Source organism: Arachis ipaensis, chromosome B1 (genome assembly GCF_059453495.1).
Source record: "Arachis ipaensis isolate K30076 ecotype BB chromosome B1, ASM5945349v1, whole genome shotgun sequence".
NCBI lineage: Eukaryota > Viridiplantae > Streptophyta > Magnoliopsida > Fabales > Fabaceae > Arachis > Arachis ipaensis.
The window spans coordinates 14,847,004-14,859,386 of record NC_142436.1 but is presented as its reverse complement, the minus strand read 5'-3'; the positions used below and the strand labels follow the sequence as shown (position 1 = coordinate 14,859,386).

Below are 12,383 nucleotides of genomic sequence, written 5' to 3'. Positions count from 1 at the left end.
TTATATATTAAATGATGCCTGAATTTCTTCCAATGTTTTGCCCTTGGTCTCAGGAACCCATAGTATTGCAAAAGCAAGGGTGATGGCAGAAAAGGTTGCATAAATTGTGAATGTTCCTGGTTCAAACAAGATTCTATTAAAAAGTTGTAGCCTCTTCATAAAAAAAGAAATTAAACTTTCCTTCTTTATTATACGAAGGCAACTTAAAAAGAAATGGCCATCGATTATTAAAACGTACATGATTAAAAAGTGAGTTGCAAATAAAGAAAGAAGAAATGTTAAAGTGGGGAAGGGAGGAAAGAGAGAAAATACCTGGATTACTCCATTCTAGAAGCATGTTAGCAGTCAAGGTTACTAGTGAGGCAGTGAACCAATTCATAAACGTAGCTACACTTCCAGCAAGCCCTTTAATATTACTTGGTAGTATCTGAAAAGTACTTTATTTCTTATATTACTTCTTTTTTACAATAGAAACTAATGATGCATGTTGGTGACTAGGACTGAGTTTGTTTTAGCCCAGATTTGACCCTAGATTTTGATCAATTTATTTTATAGATTTGTATTTAGCTCGATGAAATATGACGATTTTGAGGCCAATTTTTTTTTTTATCTACGGCATCTTCCAACCAAATAGGTTAAAGTCTAATCTGTCGCGAATTTAAGCTCAATTTAAGAGTCTGTCGCTACCCAATGAAAACTCCTAAGAAGAGTTATTATAATTTATCTGTAAACTAAGTTAAATCTTTGTTTTATATATTAGATTAGCAAACACAATTTAAGTAGTGCTATATACCTATATACAGCTTGGAACAAGAATCTTATATTTGGAAAAGTTTGTAATTTCATAAAACATACCTATTTACCTTTCAACTTCGTTTCTCAAGCATTTTTAAGCCATTTGATATATTTTATAGATTGTCTCTAAAAAATTTAATATTACTCCGTAGCAAACTCAAACTTCTTGTATCTTTCTCTCAGAGCTTGCGTCAAGCCCTATATACTCTTCTTCAATTAGCACGTATGATCTTTTTGCATTTTTCATGAAACTTTTAGGTTTTTTCATATAAATTTTATCTTTAAGATTATTATTAAAAAATGTAATTTTTATTTTCATATGCTTTATCTCTAAAATAAAACTTGTGATTAGATTCAAAATAGTCCTATTTTTTTATTATTGGTGAAAAAATTTCATTATAGTTAATATCCCTTTTCTTGCATATATAGCCCTTGATCACCAACCTAGTCTTTTATCTTGGAGATAAAAATATTTCAGGTTTTAACCTCTATACCCACTTATTCTACAAAGTATTATTATATTGTTCTCTTTTGGTAACATCCCAAGCTTAATTGTTTGGTTATCATTATACAAGGATTGCATTTTATCTTGTATTGCATCAAATTATTTTTTTTTGTTTTAATTATTTTCTAAATCTACATAACACTCTAATTATCCCTCATCAGTTATAGTCACATACTCATTAAGATCGAGGATACTTAGTTGAAAGTCATCCGTCTTTAATAAATCTCCCAGAATGAAAACCCAATAGATCTTTAAGTAATTCAAGAGCATCAATGTCATCATCAAATGGAGCATCAAACTGTTCTCCATCGTGTGGTCGTCAAGAACTAAATGCTTATTTTGTTACATATAACCCTAAACTTGATTTTATGCTCTTGTAATTGACTCTTCTCAAGTTTGATTTATCATGTTTTGAACGGTCAAGTTTTTAAATAATTTCACATCATAACTTCTTACAAGCTTCTTTATAGTTAGATAAAAAAACCTATAGTCAAACTTAACATGGGTAGGTATACTCCATAAAAATATACTACCTATTCTATCATATATCTTTTGAAACATGAACAAATGTTTAGTGTCTAAAAACTCTCAAATTATCATACGATACATATTTGTCAAAATGAACATTATCTGAAATATCATTATTTAAAACAATTAGGCTGTATATGTTTTGAGGTATTGGGACTAAAAAATTAAAACTCAGAAATGTATCTAGTGACCAAATGTTGAAACTGAAATTTCAATATTAGAACACAAAATTTTAATCTCTTTAATATTTTTAGAAAGTGGGGACACAAAAATTAAAATTTTTGAAAACAAAAACTGAAATTTTATTAATATTTCTTTTCAAAAGAGTAAATCATCAAATTTGTATACGAAATTTTATGAAACTGATAAACATACTCCCGAAAGACGTAAAAAAATAAATTAGCTCCTAAAAAATTTAAAAATTTGACAAAAACATTCAAACACTAATTGATCACGTCCGATCCCTGTTAACAAAAAATGCTTATGTGACTAACAGAATTATTGACTTGATTAACTTCATAGTTACCTCGCATTATTAATTATTTTGAATGGTTGTTTCACAAAATGTTAGATCATATGCATAAGTGGTTTTCATTTGTGAAAAAAACTGATGGTTTTTTTGGTTGTTTTTCCCAAATTAATACTATATTTTTGCATCTTTTTATTATTTTTATTGGGCTTATTTGTGCATTTTTCGGGGTTTTAAGTTTTTGGCTTTTTTGTTAAGAGTAAACTATATTTACTTCAAAAATACGCGCTATGACTTAAGATGAAATGTACTCAATCATTTTTTCTGCATACCTCAGACATTATGATCCAAGGAATTGGTCCAGTGCCTAGTGAGAAACCGATGATCATAGCCTAAACAAAAAAGTTGATAACTAAGCTAATATATGTACCAACTAAATAAATAAATTAAGGCATAAACAAGCATGAAGAAAAATGAAAAGTAAATAAAATGATACCACAATACTAGCAACTGATAGCAGTTCCAAGGTTGTATGAAGATTTGAATCAAATGATACTACTTCCTACGTGGATTCAAACCAACAAAAAATTTCCATATATATTAGTTATGCATATAATGATATAAATAAAATATTGAGATTAAAATGTCTAATTTTAAAAATTTCAGGAATTAATTTGAGTAATTACTTTATAAATAAAGAATTAATAAATTAAATAAGTAAAGAATAATATTCTGGTAATGTTACTACTTTGAATTAAGTGAATATGTCTTTTAAGAAATTCACGTTGAGTATTTTTGTCCTCAAAAAATTTTATTATATTAAGGTTCTTAAATTTTACAAAAGTAAGACATATAAGTCTCTATTTTAGTCAGAGATCTCTCTTGTTTTCACTCTAACAAATAGGTATTTAAAAGTGTGACAAAATGACATATATGTCTTATTTTTATAAAATTTAGGAACCTCAATTAACGTAATAATTTTTTTTAATTTAGGGACAAAAATATTTGACGCAAAATTTTTTAAGAATCTATTTGAATATATACTCTTAAATTAATTGGAGTTTTCTTTCTTTTACTCAAAAATAAAGCAAAAATTGGGTACTAATAACAAACTTAGTTGTTATAATAAATAAAGTTATCTGACTAACCTCTAAATAAAATGTTGTTGCAACAAGGAGTAGGCTAATTGTCATTATAGAGGTTGAGACCTAGAGAAATAAAATCAAGGAAAATTCAACCTCAAATGTTATATATTTCTAAAAGGATTACATTAGGGATATTGGAAAAAAATCATATTCAATTGGTGCTTACTATCAAAAGTAATTTGCGGCCACTTCTATCCAACAACCACACTGTGATTCCAGTCATTGAAACCTTTAAAGTAACACAGTTATCAGTGAGATGAAATTTAATATTTTTTATGTTTACAAAAAATGAATATATTCAGAACTATTATTTGTACACAGCTAATTTTACAAGTACACTTTACATCCATTTATATTTTCTCTCTTTTCAATTTTTCTTCCCACTTTCTTCTCTCTCCCCCACCAACCCACTTTTTTTTTTTTTTTTATCACAATATCCTTCTCAATTTTATAAGTTACCACAATAATTTGTAAAAAATGTACACCGCATTTGGGTCCGACAAAAGAGTGTACATATATATACCAAATACTCATATCTCTACATGGCAAATTATAATGATCTATCGTAAAGATTATTTATACCAAATTTTGTAAAAGCTAAACATCAATAAGATTACAATAATTTGCAAATAAGATTAGCAATAAGATTATTTAATATGTCACGTTAGTAAATTTTAATATCAATAATTTAATATTAGCAAATTTAACATGTCATGCTAACAAATTTTAATATTGTTAGCAAGAGAAATAGCGAAAAGACTAATAAATTAAAATTAACTTAAATTTTTTTAAAGACACATTTAATTAATTTTTTTAAAAAAAATAATTGGAGAGTGAGTAATTTTTTATGAACGAATTTAATTATTTACTCTAATTAAATATATAATTATTTATGTAATTTGTTATAACTTAAACTTTTGAAATAACTAGTTTATAATAATTTATACTTAATGTAAAAGAATTTCTTTATTTATATATAACACTTTAGAACAAGATAGTTTTCTAACCTGGATAGCTCCAAGACCAAATGTAGCTGCATTACTGGAAGATATTCCTATTAAATTTAGATACAAAATTATATAACTTTGTAACTTAAACAAGGTTGATGATAATAAGTAACAAATAGTTTATATGAACATAGCGACTCAAAAATTAATAGTTAATTAATGCAAAATAATGAAGATTTTTGAGCTTTAAAATCTAGAGGTATAGCAAGTTTGCATGGTTTCTATTATTTTTTCCTGTTTTTTCTTTAGTTTGAAAAGCTGAGAAGATTATCTAAAAAAGGTCTCAATCTTTAGTATAGTTTAAGATTGGATTTGGATCTTTGATATAATTTTATTCTAATACTGGCATAAATAAAGAACACGATACGATATTAAACATTCAGACACATAAATTTAAATTTATATATATATATATATATATATATATAAAATGTATTTTTTAGATAAATTATAATGATATTTTGATAATTTATTAATATTAAAAATATAAATTAATTTTTAAACTATTTTTAATGCCTTTTTTATTATATAATTTAAAATATATTGTATTTTAACAAATAATATTATATATTATTTCTAAATTTATTTTAAAAATACATATTAAGAATAATAACATTGGACACACTGGCATGTAGTATTTAAGTATATTTAAACATATTCGGAGAAGAATTTTTTTTTATTAAAACACAGTTAGAGAAGACACACGTGTCAGACGAATGTCGATGAGTGTCATGTCTAAAATGTATCCAATATACAAATACGATAACTCATCAAAGAGTCCGTAACTTCGCAGATTTTATTTCTCTAGTTTGAAGGTTTATTTGTTATTACTTACGGAAAGAAAACTAATGTAAAATTATTTGATCACCTACCTGCCTTATTAAAGATCTCACTAGAATAGAAAAGAACTCCATTGATACCAGAAAGTTGTTGAAGGACGAGTAATCCAATTCCTATCTTCATGATGCATACACAAGATTATTTAATAGAAATAATTAGAATTTAACTCAAACTAGTGTCCAATTAAATAAATGAAAGTTGAATAAATAATGAAAAAGAAGAGAAAATAATGATTAGATGAATTTATTGTATTAATTAAAGGAGAAACATACCCCTAAAGGGAACCAATATCTTCTCCTCTTCAAATCTGCAAATTGTATAGTATCTGATTTGTTGTTTGACATCAAAGAACCCTACATTATGAATATATCACATTTGTTAAACCATATAATCAAATAGTAGCTAGCTATAGAGAATGTTTATATCTATAACAAAGAGATAGAGAAATTGAATGCTTTTGGACATTAAAAGTAGGAGTGAGCACGGGTCGGTTTGGTTTGGGTTTATGGTAAAATTAGAATCGAACCGATCAAAATGTAATTGGTTCGGTTTGGTTCGAATTTGTATTTTTTTGTACATGTATCCGAACCAAACCAAACCGATTAAGAATGGATTGGTTCGGTTCGGGTAATTGGGTACCCGATGACTTTGAAATTCATAAAAAAAAACCAAATTTTTATCTTAAAAATTCAACAAGTACAATAAACATGTAACATCAATAGAAATAATTCAAATATGTTAAACACCAAATACATTAAAAACTAAACTCATTAAAATCCAAACATATTAATAATGAATAATCATTGTCTAGTGGAAAAGTCATATATTTTTTATTTTTTATTTAATTAATATATGATCGGGTTTGCGGGTTGGTTCAGGTTACGCACCCCCAAAACTGATACCCGAACCAATTACTAACAAAAGTCATCGGTTTGGTTTGGGTTGGACCCGATTACCCGTTGGTTTCAGAACCAATTTAATTGGTTCGGTTCGGATTCGGACGGGTAATCGAGTACCCGCTACCCGTGCTCACCCCTAATTAAAAGTTTATGTAGATGGTAAAATTTCATGAACTACCAAATGCAATGATAAATATATTGAGTAATGCTATACATCTAAATTTTTTTATGAAGCAACTCCAATCAAATTAAATAATAGGACTTCAAATAATATTAATTATAACTAATTTTTATTATGTTAAACCAACTTGATTAGATTTGGTTAACAAAAAATTCAGTCGTGTACCATTATTCAAATAGAATTAGGTAAGTGAAAAATTCTTATTTACTAAATTTAAAATTTCAGCATGTAAATCAATGTTTGATATCTTTAAATTTAAAATAGAGAACATAAACTACTATTAGCTACATAATAATCTACATGTTGATCAATGTTTCTTCTTCTTCTTCTTCTTCTTCTTTTTTTTTTTTTTTTTTTGTTATGCAAAGGTGGAAATCCAAACCTAGCTAGAACTTGTTATGATTATATAACATATATATATCGATAAAATGAAATACTTGTATTTCTTGGGCTTCCAATGTTATATCGGTGTTGGGTCCTCGTAAAGCTTGTAAGGAAGTTTCGAATTTTGCTATCATCCCCATTTCAGCCTAAACAAAATAAAAAATAAAATGAATCATATAAAATAGCACATTTAAAAAGCACGTTATTGATATTATGATACATACCAACCATCTTGGGGATTCTGGAATGAAAAATAGTCCTGGTATTAACATTGCACAAGGAATAACTCCTATAAAGAAACCAAAACATATTTTAGTATCTAATTATAAATTTATTTTAATTCATCAGGCTTCTAAACTATAATTATCTTTTAAATGGCAGTTATGTATGTATATATTGAGGCAAAAGTTTTGAATTGTTAAGAGAAAAACTATGAGATAGATGTAGTTAAGACTTTACCTAAAATTGCTAGCATTCTCCATTTAACAAAAAGTGCAGCCAAATAAGCCAACATGATTCCAATGGTGATTGTGAGCTAAAAAAAATAGTGAAATAACTTTACATGTTAGTTGATGTGTATATATAGAAAATTGAAAAAACAAATAACACATGTAAATTAAAGATGTTAAGTAATAACAACACTAACTTGGTTCACTGATCCAAGACTACCTCTCATATCTCGAGGTGATACTTCTGCTATGTAAACGGGCACCTATATGTATATTAAGAAAATTATTATGATGAAAAAATGAATTAAAGAGCATTATGAGAGAATAGCAAAAGGTATATCTTATCGTATTATTGTATGGCCACAAAAAAAGACACTTGAAAGGAAAGCTAATTAATTTGCCACCTAAGCTAATTGAATAAATCAAATTATTATTCATGCATATAGAACTTACTTCACAATAATATTGAACATGAATTTTTATTTCCCTGACTTCAAAGTTCTAGAAAAATCACAACTATATTGAATTTTCATATACTATTTCCCAAATTATTTTAAGCTTACATTGGTGTCATTTTAGGAATAATAGATAATTACAATATTTCATAGCTATATATAATACAATTTTCATTCATTCAGTTGGTAGTTTGAGCGAGGTTGATTATAGTTTGGAGTGTTTATAAAAAAATTCTTAAGTGTAAAATATTATTTTTGTTTCTAATTATTTGGGTAAGTTTTATTTGTGTCCTTAACATTTAAATCGTTTTATTTGTATCTTTAACGTTTATAAAAGTAATTTAATGTTATTCTGCCGTCAATTATATTAATAGATGAGATTGTATTTTTCAATTATTCTCACTTGAATGTATTCATTCTCAATTAAGTTTCAGTTGGATGTGTTCTATTTTAATATTGTATCTACTATTTGTGTTCAGGTTCAATTATGTCGCTAAAAAGGTGAATTATGTAAATATTGTAGGGATTAATTTTAATTTTTGACGAACTATTATCCGGAGTGGATCATCAGTTCTGTCTCAGACATTTGTATTATTCTAATTTCAAGAAGAGATTTTCAGAACTTCAACTAAAGCTCATGAAGTTAATTGACGGCAGGATAACATTGAATCACTTTTATAAACGTTAAAAATACAAATAGAACGATTTAAACGTTAAGAACACAAATAGAACTTACTCCAAACATTAGGAACAAAAACAATACTTTATTCAATTCTTAATAACAGTTATAAGCAATGAGAATGAGTTCAAAATTCAAATAACTCTCATTATAAATTTGGAAGGTATATTTAACGTTATTGTTTTTTCTATATATATTGAAAGGGTTTAAAGCGCAAAGAAAAGAAAAACTAGAAGGCGAAAATTAAATAGAGTAAGGTCGTTTTTCTATAATGATCTTTAAACATAATCTATACTTCTATACTTCTATAATATATATAACGGAAATATAATAAAAAGGACTGGTGTTTATTTTTTCCCCCCCTAAAATATTCTTCATTGTATATAAGGCATAAGAAATACTTTTGTGTTATTTTCAACACTTGAACCTAAAACTTGTTAGCTAAGAAATAGGTTATTTTGCCATTCCAACTATTTTTTAAAATTGTGTGGAATAACTTTAAGAAAAATAAGTTTTTCCGTCACTTAAACTAGTTAGATATTGTTGATATGTATAAATGAAGTACTAGAAAGTGAAATTACCACATAAGATATTATTCCGACACCAAACCCTGTCAACAATCTTCCTATAAATAGAAGAGATGAGTCCTACATATAATATATGGAGTAATAACATAAACGTTAATGTTAGATGTAAGATTTTGTAGTAGTATTCATGACAACAAACCAGACATAATTATAAGTAATTACTACATACATTGGCTACTGAAATGGTGAGCCATCCAATTATATTTGGGACCGCTGCCACTATTAGAGCCTGCAATTTTAAAATTCACCAACAATAAATTGCAATTAAAGTTTCAAAACAAGTAGTTAATCTCATTTTAAACGTTGAAATTAATTAGTCACCAAAAAAACGTTGAAATTAATTAATTTAAAGAGAAATACTAAAAGACCATCAAAATTTATTATTTTTTATTATTACTTTTAGTCATCAACTCAATTTATTTAGTTTAATAATTCAATAATATATTTTGGGTTTGTTTGGATACTATTTTCGAAAAAGATATTTTTTTAAATAATATTTTTTTAAAAGATCTTTTACAAAAGTAAAAGTGATTTTATGTTTGCATATTTCATATAAAAAGATCTTTTTATCTATTAATTATTTGGATAAAATAAGATAAAAGTATTTTTTATTTATTTATTATGTGAAAAATATTTTTTTTAAGAAAAATAAATCTTTTAAAAAAAAGACGTAAATTGTAGCTTCTCAAAAAATTTTTTTATTTTTCTAGTGCTTTTATTTTTATTATTAGAAATTTGTCAAATATACTAAAAAATTAAATTTTTTTTATCAATTTAATGATGTCCAAACAAGCACTTTAGCTTATACTTTTAAACAGATCATTAACTGATGGTCAAAAATAATAAATTTTAATAATTTTCAAGCATTCTTCTAATTAAAAAGTAATATTGGATGTTAGTAATCTTAAAGATATTGTGTTTGTTGTTTCGAATAGAACTTTATTCCAGTTTTTTTTTTGAAACATTTACAAAATATGTAGTAAAGAAAAGATGTAAAAGTTAAAAATATATAATTGGGTGAAACTACTAATTTAAAACCTCCAATATTAGTATTGACAAATGAGTAGTTCTTAAAAGTTAATTGTTCTTAAATGATAGAATCTGTTTTTACTACTTAGTTTTAGTGACCTTTTTGGTATCACAATAGTTTTTTGAGACTATTTTTTGTTCAAAATAATTTTTATGTAGTAATTATCAACATAATAATCCTTTAAGAATCAAATTGGTAATATTTTGGCTATAATATTAATAAGTATGTTCAACAAGTTATTAAAATGGTTAGAGGAAAAAAAGATTCTATCAACCAAAAGTATTTGACTTTCAATCCACTTTGAGGAACCTAGTGATAGTGAAAGAAGAAAGAGTTTTCAACATTTGCATTCAAATATTTCATTGTTAGAAAATAGGTAAGTTAATAAAATAGAAGATTAAAATGAATGCTTTATATTTATAATAAACTAAAGAGAAAATGAAAAATAAATTAAGTTGGAGTATAATGAAAAATAATACCCCTTTACGGCCAAGGTATTCTGCTATGTGACCACTAGCCGTTGCTCCTATCATTGCACCAATGTTGCATAAAGATCCAAAAAGTGAAAACTGTTCCAACAAATCAGAAAATAAATGGCATGTGTACTTGCTTACCCATTTTGGATTTAAGTATTTCAAATAATTATTGAAAACAATATTAGAACTCACTCGCCCAAAGTACCTTTGAAATTGAGAGGTCAAGATCTCGAATCATATCAGATTGTGTAGGAGAGGAATACCCTATCTGTGAACAATGTAATAGAAAAGAAGTACAATTTTAATCATTATAAAATAAATAAAAAGAAAAATTCATGTGCAAGATGAAAAGGAACGTGAAAAAAAATGGTCTGTGCAAGGATTCAAATTTCGGGCGGGCCAGGTCACGCTTCACATGATTTGGCCACAACATTAATTTGGTACTTTTCTAAATCACTTAATTTGAACTAAACTTTAATATTTTAAAAAATAGTATATATTCAAATATGTACTTAAAAAATTTTAGGTCAAATGTTTTCGTTTCTAAAAATTTTATTAATACATTAAAGTTTTTAAATTTTATAAAAGTAAGATATATAAATTTCTACTTTAATCAAAACTGTTATTTTTACTTGAACAAATAAATCATCAAAAGTGTGACAAAAAAACTTATATATCCTTTTTTTATAAAGTTCAAGAATCTCAACGTAATAATTTTTTTTTTGAACAAAAACGTCCAATACAAAATTTTTGAAGAATCTATTTAAATATATACTCTTAAAAAAAATTACACGACAAGGAGCACGATGCATATTGGGGGAAAAAATCCCTAGAAAGAGTAAAGATTTGTAAAGTAATAAAGTAAATAAAATTACCATTAAAATTATAACTTCTATCATGGGTAAGTATCACAATTTTAATTTAAGAATGATTATACTCTTATTTTTTTACTTTACCAATTTGTTTGGATTTAGAAGAGTTGATCTGATATTGTGACTACTAGAAGGGCAATTTAAAATAGTGGTTGTGTGATATAATTGTAGAGAGTGAAAGTATCACCGTGAAACCAAATTGAATAGGACCCAAACAAACGACCAAGACACACAATATAACAAACATGGAGGAGCCATGATTGGCGTTGACGAGTGGCTGCCTAAGGTTTCTAGCATCCTCGGAATCCTCCGCATGAGCCATTATGTTGAAGGTTACTCTAATCTGTTTTGTTAGTTTGAGAAATGCATGTCAAGAAGGTTAAGAATATGAGAAGCTAACAACATACAAGATCCGTATTGCTTCTTAGCTTGTCCGGTTCAATTGGGTATGCGAAAAATGTGATACATGTATTTGTTTTTGTGATTCAAAATAGATACATGTGTAGTGTCAACAGAATCGTTAGTACTGTTAGATAATAATTTTTTTGACTTAAAATGAATATTTTTTCTGCATAAATTTATATCTTCACACTATAATTGTTTATTACGGTACAAATGAACCTGGATGCATATTCTTGTGGATGAGATTAAAAATTTAATTTAATTTTTTTTGTTTACCCAAACGGTATTTCCAACTCGATAGGTTAAGAATTAATCCATCACGGAAGCGTCTGACACCAGCTAATAAGTTGCTGCATGCAGTAGACGGGGTTCAAACTCCCAACACTTGCTTAAGTAGACGAGTGAGCTGACCATTCAACCAACCCAAGTTGGTTAAAATCTAATTTAATTTATTATGTGTATCAGTGATGCAGGTCCATTACTTTATATTTCAGCCCAACACTCAAGCTGCTTCAACAACTTCAAATGTCACAACTTCAATGCTTCAGCCCATTACACTTCAGAAAAAACAATGAGAAACTTGAAACAAAAAAAAAGGTTTAAAAAATTTATGAAGAAAAAAAAAAGTGAAATATTTGGTAGTATTATGGGATAGCAGGAGCACAAGAACACAAAGAAGT

The 12,383-nt window shown here is 26.7% G+C and overlaps 1 protein-coding gene across 1 annotated transcript; it reads right to left on the bottom strand.

The window, feature by feature from the left end:
- LOC107646887 (sugar transporter ERD6-like 6) lies at nt 1-11,623 on the bottom strand. The gene is made up of 18 exons (XM_016351030.3): nt 11,489-11,623; nt 10,635-10,697; nt 10,433-10,522; nt 9,093-9,152; nt 8,918-8,983; nt 7,400-7,465; nt 7,213-7,288; nt 6,978-7,042; nt 6,807-6,899; nt 5,562-5,642; nt 5,322-5,406; nt 4,450-4,496; nt 3,609-3,671; nt 3,446-3,505; nt 2,794-2,859; nt 2,630-2,689; nt 313-427; nt 1-116 (listed from the first exon to the last, which is right to left on the bottom strand). The coding sequence occupies exons 1-18, from the start codon at nt 11,621-11,623 to the stop codon at nt 1-3; spliced, it is 1,407 nt and encodes a 468-aa protein (XP_016206516.1).
- Nucleotides 11,624-12,383: the final 760 nt, after the last annotated feature.